At 36.2% G+C, this 21,100-nt stretch overlaps 1 protein-coding gene across 1 annotated transcript; it reads right to left on the reverse strand.

The window, feature by feature from the left end:
* Positions 1-311: 311 nt before the first annotated feature.
* LOC120345859 (E3 ubiquitin-protein ligase UBR4-like) lies at positions 312-18,479 on the reverse strand. The gene is made up of 3 exons (XM_039415436.2): positions 14,204-18,479; positions 2,831-13,713; positions 312-2,308 (listed from the first exon to the last, which is right to left on the reverse strand). The coding sequence occupies exons 1-3, from the start codon at positions 18,414-18,416 to the stop codon at positions 1,580-1,582; spliced, it is 15,825 nt and encodes a 5,274-aa protein (XP_039271370.2). The 5' UTR covers positions 18,417-18,479; the 3' UTR covers positions 312-1,579.
* Positions 18,480-21,100: the final 2,621 nt, after the last annotated feature.

The following is a 21,100-nucleotide window of genomic DNA, read 5'->3' on the forward strand; positions in this document are numbered from 1 at the left end:
TCGAAACCGGCTGAGCTCTTTTTGGTTAGCATGTTGACGATCATGCATTTATGTCCTTGATGACTCCTGAGCGCCGTCGCTTGACATCAGCCAATACAGCGAAGAAGCTGAAGAGGGAATAACCGGCATATGTAATTTTCACGTCTTCCAACTTTCCCATTCTATTGCTAATTATAACACCATACCCTCGCAATATGTAATCGATTTCTCCGTCGTGACAAAATAATTCGAATTCGTTACAGGACTGAGTTTTTCAATTACCAAAATATATAAGATCTGAGCATTCCCTGTATTGAAAGAGCATTCACAAACAAGCTGCACGGGTGTATATTTTATTTCAGACAAACTGCATAAATATGAAATCAGGCTTACATATAATGTAATACGAGACTTAATAAATCATAAACCACATTTTATTGGGCTTGACAAGGTCGAAATCGTATATATAATCAACAACATTTTTGGAAGCAATGTATGTACAAAATTGATCGGGAAAGTTAACTATTTAAGAAATTGTATGCTTATCTTAACATGAACTTCGCAGAGAGAAACTTCAAGCTATTTAAAAGAGTTTTAAGATATGACATCATTTAAAGAAAAAACACCATGCATTTGACTGAAATGAATCTAAAAAACACACAATTATATCAAAGCAAGCATGGGTGTCCTTAGCATCTAGGTTGAAATATTTCCCTAGTCATTCTAAAAGTATATTTCCGGCTGTACAACAAATTTATATTCAAGACTGGTCATCAGACAGCATGTACAAAGCATGATGTTTATGCAATTTTCAGTTGGGTACCTTCAATCGGTTTAACTTAAAATATAGGCCTACTACAATTTTCAAATCTGAATAGAATAGCAAATCTTTACAAAAAGGTTAGGAAACAAACTGTAACAAAGAAAAAGAACAAAGTTCCAACTTTTGGACTATAGTCGAAGGACTGACTCAACTAAAAGATAGAAAAAGTGTTTAATATGCAATCCAATCAAATACATCATTCAATGGTTGGATATCCTTAACTTTTACAGCAAACCAGGCTTAGAACATAGAACATTTTCACAGCACAGAGAGCAAATAAAAAACAACAAGCAAATCAGTGGTTTAAAAGAAAAACATTGCCAATCATTTGATAACACAGGGAACTTTAAATATCAAAAGTTAAATGCTAAACATGTGAAGTAAGTGATTCGTGATAATCCTTTTGTCAGCGCCGAATAATCACTCATTGAAGGACATTTTGGATTAAAACCCTTCCACTGTATCATCAAATAATACAGACAACTGACTGACAAAATAAAATTGTTTTTTCATACCCCATTATACCCAGAATAATTGTCTAATGTTTGAGAATAATATTATAAAAAAAAGCTTGAAGTTTTTGCCAATTTGGAAGAACTGAAATCTCGCATTTAGAAATTTTCAACAAGGTGAAATGATTTTTTGGTTTGTTTGCCAAATGTGAAAATAAGAAACTTTATCAAGTATAGGCTGAAACTGTCAATATAAGTATAAACATTATCTGATTAAATAAAGCATCACAAAAAGCATAAGATATACATATATCAATGTCCAAAATCACTTAGGCAGGGATTCAAACAACTCCTTCATAAATACTTGAACATCTCCATCCACATCTTCATGCAGTCCTGCAACATCGACGAACTCTTCTAATGAAGCAATTGATAGAAATTCTTGTTGAAATTTTGACATCATTTTTTCTGAAGTTTCTTGCAAAGCGGAATCGTTGTTTCGAATATAATTTTGTAGAGTCTGTGACCATGTATCAGATCCTTCCACTTTTGGGACATGTTTGAATAATTCAGTATAAGTGAGATCTACCATGGCCCAAAAGAGTAAGAATGGCTTATATGTGTCGAATGGTTTCACAACACAATCAGTCAGTTTATTTATAATCGAAGCCGAAGATTGTCGAGTCTGACATAAAGCCAATAATCTCTTTAGGAACAAAAATCTGTTTGACATCCACTTTTCCTTGTCACAGACAAACAAGCAGAGGGCCGTGATGTACAACGGGCCATCAACGCTGTAACTGCTTTCTACCCATGATTCCTTTGGAGCTTCTAAGAAGAGTGAAACCATACGCTCCTCTCTAGGTGAACTTCGTGTGGTATTAATCACATACTGAGACATGTGAAGAATATACGGGATCAAGTGAATATTAGACTGTGGTCCACCCCCGCCAGTCTCTTCACTGAAAGATCTTTCATTTGCAAAGCGAAGGAAAAGTAACTTCAAGTCATGAACCGTGCTGGTAACATTAGGTTCTTTGTAACCAGTTGCTTCCTAAATAATAAAAGAAGTACTGGATTAGAACAATACATTTCCATAACTTATTAAATAGCAAGATTTAATAAATTCCAAACCAGAAATAATATGATATACCGGTAGGTAGATTTTCATGCATTGTTGTGCTCATTATCCAAAAATGTTTTTCCCCTTGATCATTTAGTTGTCTTTGTTTTATTATAAGTTGAAAGTCAAAAATGTGTTATAAAATATGCAGTATGTGTGGCAGTATCTCTTTGAAAAATCAATTTCGATTTTGTCTATACAGATCTTGTTGTTACAGTATGTGCAGTACTATGAATAAACTTATTGAATATTAGTTTTACCATAAAAAAGTCTATAAGATATGAAGTCTAAAATTGAAAGATATTTCTTTTAGCCAGTCCTAATCACATATCTATTTTTGAATAAGTTTTTACACTTTGAGAGTGACATTCTTTTATATAAATACATTAAATCACAAAAATATTTGGGATTTAACAATTCATAGATTGACTCGTACAAGAAGAAAAAAATTACCTGCAAATATGTGTTATGACGTGCCAAACAAGTAGCAAAAGCTGATTCTAGAACATGTGGTCCCCATAATGGAAGAAGACCATTGCATTTAGTATTGGCATTCTGCAGCATTGCAGATTCCCATTCCTCGCGTCCTCTTGCTGCACGAACCGCTGATGTATGACAATCATAATGAACAACATTGAAGTGTGAAACAGTAGAATATCCTTGCTGTTTTCTTGGTTTGTTTTCAAATTCTTCTAATGTGCATCTTCTTGAAAATGTATAAATTCCAAGAACTTTTTTCGGCTCAAACTTATAACCTTCTCTGCAAATGATGCATGTTAAGCCAGATTCATCAACCAAATCTCCAATTTGTTTCAGCAGGGGAGTTTGAGTCACAACTTGTCCTTTTGCATTGGTTTTCATGCCTAGAGCTCCGAGTTCTTTTTCTCTTACAGCCATTGCAAGTCGTTTCTTTTCTGCTCGTGTTTCTCGACGAACTTCTTTTATGTTTTTAGCAACATCTGGATTCTCACTAATGGCTTCAAGTACATTTTCTGCAAGTGAGCCTATGCTTTCTTGAGTGGAAACTTGTTCTAAGCGATGAAGATCGGGTATACTAGTTTGTCCAATTAATGCTTGTGTTGCGGTATGCTTCGCGCTAAGGCCTGCAAGAAGACGCAAACAATATGTCAGAGCAGGTCGAGAAACAAATGCTTTCCAATCTTCTGATTCAAACTTTTTATGTTGAGGAACATAGCGGCTGATGTATGCAAGTGTGTTATTGACAATACCATTTTTTATTATTAAATTTTTCAGTTCGTCACCATGTTCATTGTCTTCGATCCCTGTGCTGATTTCACAGAAGCAATCTAAATATACCGCATCTTCAGCTGTGTGATTTTCATCAAACTTTTCATATTCCAAAGCAGATTTAAAGTGATCAATGAGCATCTGCATCAAGTCAGTATCCCCAAATGATAGGAATGGTATAATACGCATCAGCCCTCTAAGAATTTTTGAATGATGTCGTACAACTTCACTATCAATTTGTTGAAGCAATAATGTCAATTTTTCCTTATCACCAGTAACAAATTCAGTCTTGTCATCAGATGTTTCTTGCAACACTCTGTCCATAACTTGAAGTAGTTGTTCTACCAATGGTACTCCTTCCTCACCACTTTGCAATCCCAAATTTAAGGTTCCAAGTAATACATTTAATGTGTTCAATTCTTGTTTCATTAAGTATTTTCGGTTCGATTTCAGACGAACAACATAAGTCATCAGTTTCATAATTGCATCAACGAGCTGTCTACCATGAGTTAAGTTTTGAACAGATTCCAGTCTTTGTAACATTGATTCAATCCCACCACAAGAGCTCAATACAGAAGACATCCTATAAACTTCTTCCTCATCCCGATTGTCGACTTCCGGGTCTAGTTTGTCAATAATATCTTCAGTTGCTTCGCCAAGAAGTCCTCTCATTCTGTAAACAACTCTCATCGCTTCTTCCTCACTATGTGATGGTAACCACACTTTGTTGTAAACATCTCTCACAGATAAATCAAGACTTATTATTTTGTTGTTGACAAGTAGTTCCATACCATTATCATCTTCAAGTAAAGCTACAAGATCACAATCTCGACAAATCTTGTTTTTGACATCACGCATAACTGGACCCAAACCAGGTTCATTACTAGAGTAAGGGTTTCCCACCATTCTTCCTTGAAGAAAATCTTCCTGTAAGGGATCTTTGTCAAGAGAGAGAAAAAATTCATTTGTATTGTTCTCCTCCGGGAAGATAATATTTGCCAATCGTTCAAATATAAATTGCGGGGTACGAATATCAGAAAGCTCATATTTGTTGATGGTTTCAATACACACTGCCATGAAAGCTTTGGTTTCCGACTCTGTTCCAGTAGTCATGTCCTCAAGAAGTTCAAGCAAAAGTTCTTGTGTATCGTCTATGATAGACGTTCTTTGAATGACAAGTTTTCTCAAGCTGAGATATCCATTCAAAACAGTTCCTACTAGGTTGCTCTTGTGGTGTTGTCGAATGTAGTCAACATGGACTAATTCTGAAAGCAGTTCGGTCAGTTCTTTCAATGAATATCCTTGTTGTAAATCAAGCATTAATGTAGTCTCCTCCAATTTGCGCAAATTTGCAATTTCGCAATCAATGAGTCTTCCAATAAAGGGAAGGATATCACGTCCAGCAAGATAGACTTTCCATTGAGGGTCATGTATAAGTTCTTGATACATCAAAAAGAATTCTGCAGCAGCCTCTCCAGCAGAACTCAATTCATCCAAGCAACTAGTAAGCATATCTATAACTTGTGCTTTGCGACTTTGATTTTCAGCTAAGCTTTTCACAATACTGCATGCAGCTTGGCGTACTGCTCTTGAAGATTTACAAAAGAGCATTTGCCGTAGCCATCGATGTTGTGGAATAACATGGGGAGTATCTGATTTTTCAAGCTTTTTCGCAATAACATATTTTCTCCATTTTGTAGCATACTTCTCCATGAGATGCATGTCACGAACTTCTGATTTAGATGCTTTCGTCAAGTCTTCTGAAGTATTAATGGCACCAAATTTCAGCTTATTTTCTTTCCACACTGAAAAATCCTGATCTTTTTCAGAAGCAATCCAACCTTGTGCATTGACTGTTACTTCTTGTGCATTTTTAGCAATTTTTATCAATTTAGAAGAAATAGCTGGCACTGCGGGTGCAGCCTTACTTTGTAGCATTTTTAAACAAGGCAAAGTGATGCTCTCAACGATAGCTGGTGATTGCATATTAATTGATAGTTGGAATAACTGCACCACAGTTCTGAGTCTTACTTGCCAACACTGGTCTTGTATTCCCAGCATTGAAACAAGGAGATTCATCTCTGAAGACACAGCAGCTGGGAACAGATCTTGTTTATGATGCATCATCGCAGACATTATTCTTGTGAGTAATATGTTGCTGAGTTCTGCAGATGCCTCGGGATCATTCTTAACGAGTTGGCCAATCAATTCTTGCACCTGTTTCCTAGCTTTTGAGTTCCCTCGTTTTAAGCTGATATGAACTAGTTCAGCAATTAAGCCATTATTTACAAGACGTTTTCGTGATGTTTTGTCAGTTGCGAGGGCTCGGAGAAGAATGATGCACTGTTTTGCAGTTGATGCTGCACATCCATAACAATTTTTCGCACTCACACTTGATGAACTGGAGGACAAAGCATTATGATCATTATTCACCAGACCTTTATTACCCAGAATTGCAGCTGTCTGTCTCTGATCATATTCAACAATTTCTTTTCTGGATGCCAAAACAGTTTTCATTATTTTAGATAGTTCGTCAAATGAATTCTTTGCTTCAAAACAATATTTTTGTGCCAGCTGCCGAATGTGGATATTAACGCCAGATCCTAGTCCTGATGCAGTTACTACGCTTACTCCTGGAGGAAGTGCAACCGGTTGAGCTGACAGAACAGGTATTCGTGTTCCAACAGGGCCAACCTGTGATGTACTTGATGAGGTTGTTACAGACTTTGCACTAGCTCGAAGTGGTTCTGTAGTTAATTTCTCTATATGAAGCAAGAGATGTTCCAAGTCAGGTTTGTACGCAAGCATCTGGTAATATGCAAGGTCTGCTTTTTCCAAAAGAACTGATACAACCCCAACCGTCTTTTTTCTATCTTCTTCATTTTCAATTGTATCAACAGCACAGCATGGTTTTGCCAACAAAGTAATGTCAAATTTTGCATGCTTTGAAAATCCACACACATTACACAAAAATGGATCCTTTTCATCATAGTTAATGCTTCTGCACTTATGACATTGAAAAACATTTTCTCCACAATTTCCACATATACCAGGGTTTGCTTGAACAGATGCACTGCACCTTGGACACTGCAGGGTCTCTGTGGTTGCTGAAACATTTTCATAAAAGTCGGAAAATTCTAACATCAGATTCGTAGCAACAACTGGCAAAGGTAGATCAAACTTCACTTCATTTTGACCCTGGGATAAAACAACTTGCTTGGCTTTGTGCCACAATTCCGGCTTGTTTTTTAGTTCAATAATTGCAGGAACTTTTTTGTTGTTGTATAGTAGCGTGACAGTTCGAATCATCTTTGTTTGTTTGATATCAGTAATTTTAATTGTGACTTTTTGAAGACTGTAACTACCAACAAGTTTTATTATTTGCTGGGTTGTAGTGTACTTTGTATCTGACTTTATACTAGACAATTTGATGGAAGAAAACGGTATTTCAGGTTGATTACAGATTAAGCAAGGATTGCTTTCTAGATAGTATCCCTCAAAATCGACATAATTTGACAATTGCATGTATAACATTGAATTTGAATGGCTGGTCAAAAGCAAGTTTTGTTTCTTCAACATGCCAAAACCAGCATCTGTAAAAAGTTCAGATTTCTCAGGGTCCAAGCCATTCTCAATTGATAGATAACCGAGTAAGTCAACGAACTGAATAGCTTTACGTCCATATTCTGGAACTGCAGGCCATAACAGCCACATGGAATTGACTAGTTTAGTTCGGAGTTCAGCGTCACAATTTCTGAAGAGTTGCAGTAGAAATTCATGGGCACTCCAGCGTACAGATGTTGTGTTGATTTCTAACATGAATCGAAGCAAAAAAGCATGCAAGCACTTTTGGTCTATTTCAGTCAAAAATTTTTGCGATAATTTGGCAGCCATTTCTGCATTTCCAGCAGTTGAAATTCTATCAGAAGTGGATGCATTTAGCAGAGGTGTCTTGCTTGAGGTCTTGGCTGTAGTTTTTGTTGATTTTACATCTTTTTTGATAGCATCAGACTTTTTGTCTTTCACACTCACTGCACATATGAGCAACTGCAAAATAGAGGTGGCAACATTTTCACTGACGTAAATACTGAGTTCCAAGAGAAATTTCATGCATGACTTGTTAATGCTCAAACAAAACTTCTGCCAATTTGTTGTTCGCTTGGTTGCAACTGCAGAACACGCTTCAAGGTATGTAACAATTGAAATCAGCAAATCATACGGAAAATTGACAGTTCCAAGCTTGCTTAATCCATCTGCTTTTTCCCAAGTCTCTGTTATTGTTTCAATATATCTTGTTAATGCATGAATATCTCTCACTTCTCTGTAATTTTCTTTTGTTCCACAGAGATACGACAACAATTTTCTGACTCTCTTTTTTATCACTGGAATATCAGTAGAAAGCATGTAATCAGATAAAATCCAACAAAAGCTAGTATCATCAGGAGGTATGACTGCAAAATGATGTTTCAGATTTTCAGGTAACGACATTTTCTCAGTGTCATAGTATTTTTTGAAACGATAAGGGAGATGCAAAAGCCTTTCTGTCATCATTTCAACGTATGCGCCAAAGATGTCTGACGAATGAGCTTTAACATATTGGGGAGAAATAATGGGAGAATAGTCAGGTATAGGGGAAGTAGGTATAGGTTTGAGTAATTTTGTCAAGACCACTGCGTCGACTTTGTTTTTCTCCAGAGTCAAACTCCAATGTTGCTGAAGTATATCATTCAATAGTGATATACAGACTCCAATCACATTTCTTTCAACTAATATTTTGGCAGTTATTCCACTTATAGTTGTTGGCTGTTTATCCATATCGTCCAAATCAACAAGTTTGTCTGAATCATTGTTAACTGCTGTATCATAGCGAGTATGGCCAGACATCAAAATGACCAAACATCGAATTATGTTGCTCAATATTTCCTTCAAAGCAGATCTTTCAGATATTTTGTTTAGTGATTCATTGTGATTTTCACCATTTATATTAGCTGCCAATCCAGAGATAACTTTTTCCAATACAATCATTTGTGCTTCCTTGGTTGGATCAAGAAGTTTTGTTAGCGTTATGAGGACTTGGAAGTATGGAATAGATTGATCACCCTTTTCGAGCAGAAGAATCTCAGGAAGCCTTGAAATAAGTTCGTCAAGAAGTTTGGCTCGCATGTTGCCAATTTTTTCAAAATCAAAAGGCTGTGCATCCACTTCAGAAGGTACGTTAACAACCTCGGACATAATGTCTGGTATGTCATTTTCTATTGAGCCTGCTGCATTTTTATCTTCTCCTGGAGGATGAAATTCAACTATATTCTGATTGGCTGACACATTTACAATTTCTTCTTCAGGTGCCGCATAATCCACTGCATCTACATTTTGAGAAGGCAATGTATCAGCTACAGAACTTGAAACTTGTTCTTGAATTGGATGATGAACCCCAACTTGATTTTGTTGTGCTTCTGAGTTCATGACTTGAAGTAATTGTTCCAAGGCTTGACTGCCCACACTCTCATTCCCACTGGGTTGTTGCGCACTTTGTTGTTCACCTCCAGATTGCTGCAAACTGAGGGCAATAGCATATTCCACCATTGCTTCATCGTCGCCTTCAAAACCAGGAAATTCTTCATCTTGAACATCCATGATCATTTCTTCTAAACTTGAGTTATCTTCCTGCATAAAGTAATTTGGATTTTCAGGAGCTTGCATTAAATCATGTAATCTTTGCATTTGACTTTGAACCTCCGAGGCATTTTGTTGCGGCTGAACCACAGGAGGTGCTTCATTTTCATTTTCTTCGTTTTGTGAACTGGATGAACTGATTTGAGCTTGGTTCATGTTTTCTTCAAGCGCTTGCATGGCCCGTAATTGTTCCTCTCTGTTCAATGATGGTGCAATACCATTGCCTCGTTGCTCCATCATCATTTCTTCTTCCATAGCTACGTCATCATCATCAAACATATCACCATCAGAATCATCGTCGTCGTCATCATCATCGTCGTCTTCATCTTCATCATTCATCAATTCTGCTCGTTCCTCTTGGGTTCTTATATAAGAAGTATGGGGCTGATGAATTTGATTAGCCTGATCTGAGGTCAGCACCAGAACACCACCACTTCCAGAAGCCGTTGCAACAGCTTGATTAGACATTGTAGATGGCGGTGAATTTGACCTTGTACTGGGAGCAGTATCGGTGGATTTACTATTGCTGCGTACAGATCTAGGCTTAGGACGTTGAGACGGTGGTGCACAATACAGAAGGCGTATTAAAGCAGACCTAGCAGCCGAACTCACTTGTACATATTTACTTGTTAAAAGATCGTAATAAATCTGGGATGCTTTGCCAATGGCCGATGGAAGAATCATCGTTATCGCATGAACAATGTCAACATAAGCTTGTACAGATGACTCGATGTGCTGAATGCCAGGTAAGCAAAATGGATTCAACAATCTATGCTTGGGTTTTTCATTGATCATTTGCAAGAGTATATCCATTAAATCCTGCATATGTGTGCAGTAATGATCATTAATGGGAGATGGTGTCACAATCACTTGGCTGGTGTCATCATTTTGAACAGACGCATCTTCATTCTCTAATTGCGACAAAAGATTGTTGGGTCTTCGAACCGAAATGCGACTAAGTTCCATTAATAAAATTTGAAACTCATCAGAGCGTAGATTCCATTTGGTTTGACCTTTATCATCCGAATTATTATCTGGAGTTTCAATAACTTTTCTGTTTTTCAATGTATCTGATATATGCTTTAGAATAGTGCCATCTTTAAATTTGTGATATTCATCCGTTACTGGAAGCAAGTTCATCATCAATTGCTTGACATGTCTGTGGACGGAGTGTGGAACATCCTGTACAATAAGTTTGGACGCCAACTTCAAAGCATTAGATTTTAATTTCTCATTTATGCATCCCATATCAGAACCTTGTGCAAAAGTACAATTCAATGAAGCCAGGCATGCCAGCAGTAATTTATCTGTAGGGCTAGAATATCCATCACTATCTGATGCCTGTGAAAATTTAAGCTGGTTTGAAGGCCCGTCACTTGATTGTTCATGATCCAATTTTTCTTGTGATTTTCCACCCTTAGTCGCTTTCGCTTTTTCACGAGCTTCTACCGAAGCCGCAACAGCTTTGGCCTCTTCTTCTTGCCAACCAAAACTTTCTTTAGTTTTCCCATAGACCTTAATACTATCGACTATATTATAGTCATCCGGGTGAACTGAAGACCCACAAACAATCACAAGTTTACTTTGATTTCGAATGGACTCTTCACGTGTAAGTGGGAAATCAAACCATCTAGGTTTTTTCAGCCGTGGTCCCAAAGATATATATCGATCCTCAATGTAAATATGTGTAGGTGCAAAATCACTGCCGCGATTGCCAAGTTGCATTCTGATGCCAGTAACAACCATATTTTTATTTTTAATGGTAACTTCAATACCAAATGTCTGTTTTGATACAATATACATGTCCTGATTTGCCAATCTGTTCTTGATTTGGTTTGGATTATACACTTGAAGCAACGATTCCCCACCGAATTCCAAGTCATTTGACGGGATAAGCTGACAGTCTTCAAAGAAATCAACAGGAAATATTGGCTCTATTTGATCTTGTTCTCTTGCCTTGGCACTATCAGCAGACGAATTCTTCTGTACACCTTTACCTTCACTTTTTTTCCGAGCAAATACTGATTTTGGCTGTAGATTAGGATGTAGCCAGAAACCAGTGGTTTCTTGATTTGCTAAATAAATTCTCAAAGAGCCATCTTCGCATAAAGCAATCAATGTGGATCTATCTCCATCACTCACCCATGATGAATGTCGTACAGCAACGAGATCTTGAATTCTGGCTTTGCATGTTGTTGTTTTCATTACCTGCAACCGAATACAATCGGGATCGACTAATAAAGTCACCGGAACACCAGTGCTATATACAAAGCACGTCATTAGGCCAGGATGGCTTGTTACTTCATTCCAAGAAAATAAGGCCAAACTGGAACCATTACTTGCTTTTCCATTTGTAGCTTTAAATGCAATAGTAAATAATTTCAATGCCTTTTCTGCTTTGACATCTAAAGTTGCAGCAAAATTTTTGCCATTTCCATAGCTGAAAAAAAGCAATTGTAAGGTGTGAGAATAGTAAACCGATACTCCACCAGAACCAACTTGATCGTTTTTCTCTTTAAGACTATCATCAACAATAGACAGGGTACCAGTGATGTAGAAAGGTCCATGAGTAGCCGAACAAAACTCATACAATGGCTGGTGATACATATAACCAGAAGATGACATAATAACAAGCCACGGAACAGAATCTTCACCACTAGAGGGTGTCATAAAAGTCGCGTCTCTGATTTTTCCGGTGGGAATTAGAAAATAGAACGAAGGTGATAGAACATCTTTTGACAAATCGTATATTTTCACAAACTTAGCAGTAATGAGAGCAATCTCGCTGGTAGATCCTGGGAGCCACAGCGCTTTTATGATGTAATTGCCAGCAGAAAGCTGTGGGTGAAGAGTCAAATGGTCATTCACTGTTCCCAAAGATGTGAATGTTAGAATATGACAATCCTTCAATCCACAGACAGCTAATACTTCTTCATTACATGGATTGTTTGCCAAGGTAACTATAGTAAATGGTATTTGAGTAGTTGAAAGTCTGGTAAGTGTTAATTTCCGCTTACTGGCATCAGCTTGCTTCAAGAGAGCAGAAAGTTGCAGAATAGTAAGCTTAGTTTTTTCATGACTAACAGCCAGATGATGTCGTCGGCCAGAACCAGATGACAAACAGCTCATGGCAACTCTTGAAATCATTTGTGTATTAATCAATTGTCTGATAGTTTGTCCCTGCTCACCAGTAAAATTTGCTTTTACATTCTCAAAAGCACCTTCTTGAGATCCAAGAGTAGGGACCAGTAGAGTTTCAACAGTCAACGTTATCTTGTCCGTCTCATGAAGCTTTGACATCATTTGTCGAGCGTAAGCTGTGCTATTGGGTGTGACCGATCTATATTCACTTCCTTCAACAATCTTTTCTAAATCAGAAATAACATCTAACAGAAGTCCGACACATTGTTCTTTTCCATCATCAGTGCTCAGGTAATGTAAGATCTCATTTCTACATCCATCCAAATTTTTACACAATTTCATTCTCTTTTGTCGTTTATGTCGCCTCGATTTTTCTTCAGATTCACCAGATGCAGATGCTGTTTTGGCTGTAGAATCAACGAAAGTAGCACTGGCTCCAGCAGACAGAATCTTTTTAGACTGCAGAGAAGTCATGGAGGATGATGCAGATGGAACAACAGTTGTACTGGAGGAGGAAGCTGAAAGAATTCTTTCTGAAGAATTTTCGATTACCTGGTCTCGCTTTGTTAAAGCTTTACAGGCCTTACTACCTTTAGCTCCGCAGTCGCAGAAAAAAGATCCATACTTTGCATAAGCAAGATCATGACCTTTATGGCATACTTTTGCACAAATAGTGCAAACACCAATTCCCTCAGTCATTTCACATGTATGACAATGGTACCAATGCTGGTTCATGAATTCCTTTTGGGTGACTGTATATGTGCACAGTTTACTAGACATATCCTCTGCTTCTGTTGGGTCATAGTCTAAAACAGGTTGGACGTTTGGTTTGTCCATTTCTACTGTATTTTCATTGTCATGTATCACTAAATCATCTTCATATTCGCTGCAATATTGATCTTCAGCTTCTATCTCATGAAGAACCAGAAGAACATCCATTATATAAAAAAGAATGAGCTCACATACATTTACAACATTCATCTGTTCTTTAGTCAGTTCATTCATTTTGTCATAAGTTTGCATTTCTTCTCTGCAAAGCTTGAGCCATCTGAGAGCACTTTTGAAAAGCTTGTCGTGGCCTTGTCCTTCTTTTGCCTCTGCTAAACTCATCAATATTGCTAAGAAATCAGTGATGGAATCACTTTCTATATGGGATTCTACATCAACCATTGAAGCTTCCAATATTTTCAAAGCAAGAGTGTGATTGACAGGTGACTCCGTATGGGACATGAAACGTGCTAGTTTCAATGAAATATCAGCTTTTTTTGAAGAATCTGTAAAAATAGAGAGTATCATGAATAAAATATGATTACACTGAAATTGGGTTTTAAAATTATAAATTACAATTTTTTGACTTGGGACATTTAAAGACAATTTGAATTACTGTTCAGAATATACCATTTCCTACAATATTGCGGTGATTTTGATAACTAATTGTCTGATAATTTTAAACACATATTTGTACACCACATTGACCACACCGTTTTGAAGAAGATTATATATAGCATATTAGCATTAATTTAGTTTTGTGGTACATGAAAGCCAGCGGTCAAAGCAAAAAGAAAACTAAAAAAAATTTCTTTCAAGTAAAATATATAGTAAACTTTGTGTTGTATCATGCAAATAAGTCCAAGATCACCATTTGGAACACAAAAACGTTGATACATTATAATTGTTAATAACAGTTTCAAGTTCTGCTATATTCAGTTCAGTTAACTTTAAAAATAATCGAGGATATACCACACACACGAAATCATTGCTCACCTTTAGATGAATCCAGAAGAAATGATTTGAAGGTTGTCAACCATTTGTCGAATTCCATTTGTGGTAAAGACTCAAGCTTATTCATTTCAGCAATGATAGGGATCAGGAGAGGATCAGGTGTTTTACCGATAATTCCATCAAACATTTTGCATATAAGACTGAATAGCGCATGATTGTAGAGCTTTTGATTAGGTGTACTACAAAGAAGTAATGCAACAAAATCTCCTGAATATTTCAATTGTATACCACTGTATGCTGTTAGTGGGGATTTGGGATCTTTTTTTGTGAGGACATCTTTTTCCTCTTTTGAGGATATGAAGAAATGATGCATGGCCTTTTTCATGTGAGACGAATTTTCTTGAGAATGAAATTGTTCTAGGAAAGACAAAAACGCAGTTGAATATTTCCTCTCCTCTATTTCACTCTTCGCATTCATGTTGATGATGAAATCATAGATCTGGTGGATGACGTGATACCAAACAGTCTCTTTAAATTTTTCAGAAGTGGGGTCCTGTCCAAGTGACTTGGTGTCAGTAAATCTACTCATTAGAGTATCAGTAACAATCTGCAATAATTCTCTGTAGGAAGAAACGTCACTAGACTTGTTACCTACATCATCACATAAAGACAATTTTGCCAGAGTTTGGTGAACAGTTTCAGCAAGATATTGTAAAATTGTTAAGTACGGATTTTTGTTTTGGAGAGCTTTTAAATAGCTTGTAAAAACGTTTTCTGTATCAATATTTTCATTTTTTGTGTCTCCAGCTATTCTTGATCGAGATTGCGAATCCCACTTGCTAATTTCAGAGTCCAAAGACTTGGGCATTTCAGGAAAGTTTACACTACTCAACAAATTACCTTCAATGAGTTTTAACCCAGCAACATCAGTTTCCATAACCGATGAGTACAAATCGCATGACTCTTCTGGCTCTCTACTTGCATGCATAACGTACGAGCGGCAGACAAATCGTAACAGCTTCATCACTTTCATGACTGTTGGAAATAATAGTGTTGGAGGTGTCTCAAAATTTTCTTCTTGTCTTCCAATGGTGTTTATTACTTCATGCAGCAGGCAATCTAATACCATAATTTCTGTGAAAGATGGAAATGCACTTTTGGGAACAATATTGCCATCCACTTCATATGCAAAATGATTGCTTACAAATTGTTGGAGTAGCGCTGCAAACTCATCGAATGCATTTTCCTTCGGTATACCTGTGAAATTTTTATTGAGCATGAACCCGAAAGAATGTGCCGCTATGAGAAAATAAGACAGGTCTTGTGATGTTGTTTCATTACTATCCTCAAGCAACAGTGGCATGATCTTTTTGTGCAATCTCCAAGTAATTTGAAAATTGTATACAAGAAACCGCTTCATTAATTCAGGCATTCTTTCGTCCACATATTTTTCATCGCCACAAAAGGCAAGCTTTAACTTACCACCTGCATTCATGGCAGAAAAGACAATTTTATAAAGATTATCAGCTGATATATCACAGCTGTTAAGAACTTCCACAGCAGTTTTATCCACACCCGATATTCCCAAATCACTAACTTCAAAAAACATTTCGTCAAAAAAATCATTACATTTGGTATTGTCCGTCTCAGTGTCACTGGTGGGCTTGGTTTGAGAATCGCTACTAGGTTGAATACTACTCAAAAATGGCGAGAATGCTTTGCAAGAATCAGAACCTCCGAGTGCAACAAATCCCAAATTACTGGTGTCAGCAGCATCAGGTTCCAAATGCACAGTAATTAAATTCCACTGAGTATGAGCAAAAAGTTGTTTTGAAGGAGATGAATAGTGGTGCAAGAGATATTCTAATAGCAAGACAAAGCGTGATGTAGCAATAGGAAGTTTTTCTACTTCATTACAACGGGTCAATGCATGAATCACAGATTTTAAGAAATTCCTTTGTGCAGAGGCTGATACCATGTGAAAGAGAAATAAGCACATTTGAAAAATTGTCACGTCAACATCCTTAATGATTCCATTAGCTCCTGTTTCCGGATTTTGATAATATTCAACCAGATTCTGGATAAAATCAACGGTTTTCTGGTGATCCTTGCCCTCTTTTCTTTCTGCCAATTGGTGCTTAAATAAAATTTTGAACAAAATTGACAACGATTTTGAGTCTGCAAACAACTGCTTGACAGGTGTATCCAATTTGAGAGCTTTTAGAATAGCCTCCTCAATCTCCTCATTGACAAGATCGGAAGAGAGTAGGTTATGTAACAACCGCATCAACAATTGATTATTCTTATGTGATGCATCCAATCTGTTTAAAAAACCAATCAATTTTTCCACAGATCCAACTTTGACATGACGATGTACATATGTTTTTATACACACAGTTTTTGAAGACACAAATTTATTATCAATCAAGCTGATGACATTACTCAACAGTTCTGAGATTTTAGCTTTCTGTAAGAATCCATTTAATGAATCATTTTTGACAAGAGCTTCTTCTGGCAACATGAATTTTCTTGTGCTCCGTGCATCGGGTAGTGACATTTCGAACTGCATTGGTTCATCTGCAATTTCATCGCTCCCTGGCTCGTTTAAAACTCTTATAAACCATTCACCAAATAGTGGACCACCAGTAAATCCAAAACTTCCATTTGGCACATCCTCATCAAATGATGAATAATCTGTTTCAGAACCGTCCATAATGTCAAAGGTTCTGTCGTGATTGTTTTCATCATCAGACGCTCCAGAATCATCAGCAGTCGTGGTATCTTTTCGTGACACCTTCTCTGTAGTTTTACCACAAGAATTTTCGTAGTACAAATGCAGTATGTTGATCAGTAATGAAAGAATATCACATTTCTCTGTAAGTACAGCCAACCTTGAAAATCCATTATTTGAAGCATTGATGTCCAGAACTTCAGTAGAAAAACTAAACGAATCCCACTGTTCTACAATATCTTCGAAATCAAAATTATCCATTAACTTTTCCATAATTTCAGTTAGAGTGACAGCCAAAGCTAGAGTAAAAATTCCGGGTATGGTTTGTTTATCAGTCTTGCTATGACCTTTCTCTTTCGCAATGGTACCATGCTGTTGCAGTATAACAGACAGTCCTTGTGAAAGTATGTAAGCAGCCATCATCTGAAAATTTGGTAAAACGTGGGAAGAACTATATCTTGATGTTAAAATTTCTTCAGTTTTGGTGTAAATTTCAAATACTTCATATATGATGGTATCGGCAATTGATTCATAATCAGGCTCTTTCCCTTTACTACTAGACGAGGCTGTAGCAGAACTTGAAATGTTTGCAGTTTTGCCTTCCTCAGATATCAAGGTCATTGCTGTTGCAACAGACAGACCAGCATAAATACAACTTAAACTAAGTTTGGACAAGTTTTCAATTTTTTCTGTTGTTAGAGCATCAGTCATTGGCAAAGATATGGCTTGAAGAACAATGCTGATATTACTAGCAAGAGGTCCAAGACCGTTTCGTATGGTCAATGCGGAACTTACAGAATCAGGCAGAACCAAGGGTTTTCCTTTCTTCAAATCAGCAAATCTGTTCACATATCTTTTCAGATATGAAAGATTCTTATAAACTTGGGCAAAATTATCATTCCTTGTAAGACGGGATAAGCTGGCAACATTTTCTTTCAGTATCACTGACATGTCAACATTTTTACCTGATTTAGTCACAGAAATTCCAGAAGCATGTACTTCAAATGCTATAGACATTTGTTCAATAAATGCTGAACCAGAAGGTTGATCTTGAGATGATTGTGAATTTACATCGGCATCAGAATCAGCTTTTTGAACAATCATAGGTAGTTCTGCAGACTTCAGCATAGCAGTGAATGTGATAACATCCACTCGAACGAAGGGTGTAGAGCCGAGACATAGCGCAGAAATCAGTTGCATCAAATTCTTTTGTGGAACAGCACAATGCACATCAAAATTTTGTAGTCGCTGAAGACAAAACTTTAATAACAACTCACATGCAGCTGTAAACTCATGGAACAAAGACTTCTGAACTTTGTCAAATGAATTTGCAATGTAATGGCCAACCAATGCGACATATGAAGAAAAGAAGCATTCATATTTAGACTCATGATCCAGTATCTTTTCAGCATTTACATTCACAGCACGAATCACCGCATTCAAATCTTCCGTTGTGAAACCAGATGGAGGGGAGGCTAGAGGCCCGCCTAACAGCGGTTTCACAGCCTTATTCCAGTTTATCATATTTAAATCAATATTTTTTCTTTTTTAGCATAGTTAATATTTTCTGTTTCATAATATTCAAAATTCCACAATATAAGGGATGGACTATTAAAAAGGATTAGAGTTCACTAAGTAACATGAATCATACAATACTCTTGTCAGTATACTTTCTAATACTACCAAAAAATAAAAACATTCAGATAATTTCTGAATTGCAAATAAAAGTAGCAATGTTCGTTCGCAACTACCTTTTTACAATGCTTTAAAAATACTTTTCGGTTTATGGACAAACAAAAATATTACGGTGTTAAAAAGGATTACATGCGAAATATATTTTAAAAGTTTCATAAACTAATCAAGTGAGCTAAACATCGCTCAAATATATTCAATTTAATTTCAATCAACTTTGAGAGACAATCTTTTTCTATCATGAATGTTTTTATTTTGAATTACATTCACAGTATTTTATTTTATTTGACGCCTAATGTCTGAATGTCAAAATCATATCTCTAAGCTAAGCCAAAACAGTACGCACAAGAAAGTCATATACCTAGAAAACAAGTAACTGCCTATCTTTTTTACCTATCATCACTACAGCACTAATTCAACGTCATATTACTGACTATGTACAAATACATTTCTTTGAAGTAATTAACACCTTGAGCCATTTAAGGTCATCCCTTTATCAGTAATAAGGTGATAATAGACCATGAATATTCAACTGTCAATACCGGCACAAATTAATCTCCAACCCATACGCCATATGCTGGGTCTCGTGTAGTTTCTTACCTGAATAACTTCTAGTGGGCGTGGCTTACAAGTGGGCGACGAGAAAAATTGCTTGCTCGATTTCGGGGGATGCTTGTAATACGGTACTTTTATGATCGCAAACTTAATGACTAGTATTAAACAAAATTTTTACACAACATTTCACACACAAGCCAGCGCTTGTTTGCCATCAGCAAGCTTTTGAAATGGTGCTGTGGCTTTACCTAGCAAAATGAAAGTTGCCAAGTATTTACAAATTGATAGCCTACTTCCTGCACATACAAATATATATATTATTATATATTACATATACTATTGGGCAACACCTCAATACCAAATATAAAATGAATAATAAAATAAAATTGATACCCGGTACATTTTACAATTTTATGTTTTTGTTGAAAAAACAAGCAACCAAAGAAAATTTGCAGGCGACACAGTTTTGAGTTGTGACCAATAGGTTGGGAAACAGTGGTATACATTGAAAAACTGTCTTTTGGTCTGGAAACACAATACTTCTGACTTCTGTATTAATAATACAGTAATATAAAAGTACGGGTTACGGTACTTATCCGATCTTTGCATCCAAGGTTCTCCATAAAACCAGAGGCACAGTACCGTAGATTACCGGTAGACTACCACTTCATGGCAGCTCCGGTCACGAACGAACCGTCTCTTGCCATAGTTTTATGGCGCCATTGCCAGTACCGGTCGGTAGACTATATTCTTTTTTTTTTTTTTTGTGCCAAATAAATTCCAATGCCAAACGGAATTTTCGTATTAATATTTTGGTATCAAATCATTTTATTATAAATATATAAATAGATATTTTTTTGTTTCCATGTTTTTGTTTATCATTTTTTAATTTAATCCCATTTCCCCCATACATATGAATAGTAAAAATCAAAATAAAGACAAAATTCATACCATTACCATGATGTCATTAATTTAATATAATCCAATATATGTCCAAAAAAGTTGAGTTAATCCACATGTAATCCACTCAGCAGTTAGTTGAATATAATTTTAATTTACAGGTAATCAGTTTTTATTTTAATTTTTTAGTTAGCATGAAAAATACAAGAATACAAAAATTAGACAGAGAATATGGAAAAATCCACGCTTTCATATTGGGTTTTTCCCATTCGCCATCTATGTTTCATAGTCGATACATCTTCCTCTTATGAAAATGATGTACAGATAACATACTTTCAATAATTTTCAGAGTATGGTGTTGCATATAAACTTACATCATGATTGACCTATGTAAAAGATCATCCATGTGCTCATATAACAATAATTCATTTCTTTCGCTTTCTTTTAGTAAATTTAAAATCCCTACCAGTTTACACTTGAAAATTGAACGCATACTACTTTTCATTTTATCTATTTCATCATATTTTACTGAATTTCGATATTCCCAAATTGTTGATTTTCCGCATAATATTGTGATTAATTTTGATTTGCATTCCGAATCGTTTGCTATAATAGTATTTTGATTAATATCTATGCAACACCATTGCCAAAAATCAATAGACCAGTCACATTCTAAAAATAAATGACACACAGTTTCTTCAACATAATTTTCGCATAAGACACACATTCCTGGTTCATCAATGAACCAGTGTTTTATTTTGTCTCCAGTGGGCAACCCATTATGAATTAACTTCCAACATAACTCTTTATACTTGTTTCCAATATTTATTTTCCATATTTTATTCCAATTAATTGCCTTAGTTAGGTGAAATTTATTAAAGATGTATTCCTTATGGTTTTTCAAAAATGTATCATTTTTCTTACTTTGTAAAATCCTATAAATTTGATTAGTGGTCAAGTCTTTCGACCCATTGTACCTATCAATTAATATTCTTGTTTGACCAAATTCCCTATTCCTTGATAAAATCTCTCTCCATTCTATTGGAAGTGCTTCCCATATT

This window comes from Styela clava, chromosome 8 (assembly GCF_964204865.1).
Source record: "Styela clava chromosome 8, kaStyClav1.hap1.2, whole genome shotgun sequence".
NCBI classification, from domain to species: Eukaryota; Metazoa; Chordata; class Ascidiacea; order Stolidobranchia; family Styelidae; genus Styela; species Styela clava.

Coding starts and splice junctions, on each gene's coding strand:
- LOC120345859 (XM_039415436.2), bottom strand. CDS start 18,416: ATGATAAACTGGAATAAGGCTGTGAAACCGCTGTTAGGCGGGCCTCTA. Junction 13,714..14,203: donor TCTTCTGGATTCATCTAAAG/GTGAGCAATGAT, acceptor CTATTTTTACAG/ATTCTTCAAAAAAAGCTGAT. Junction 2,309..2,830: donor GTCATAACACATATTTGCAG/GTAATTTTTTTC, acceptor TTTATTATTTAG/GAAGCAACTGGTTACAAAGA.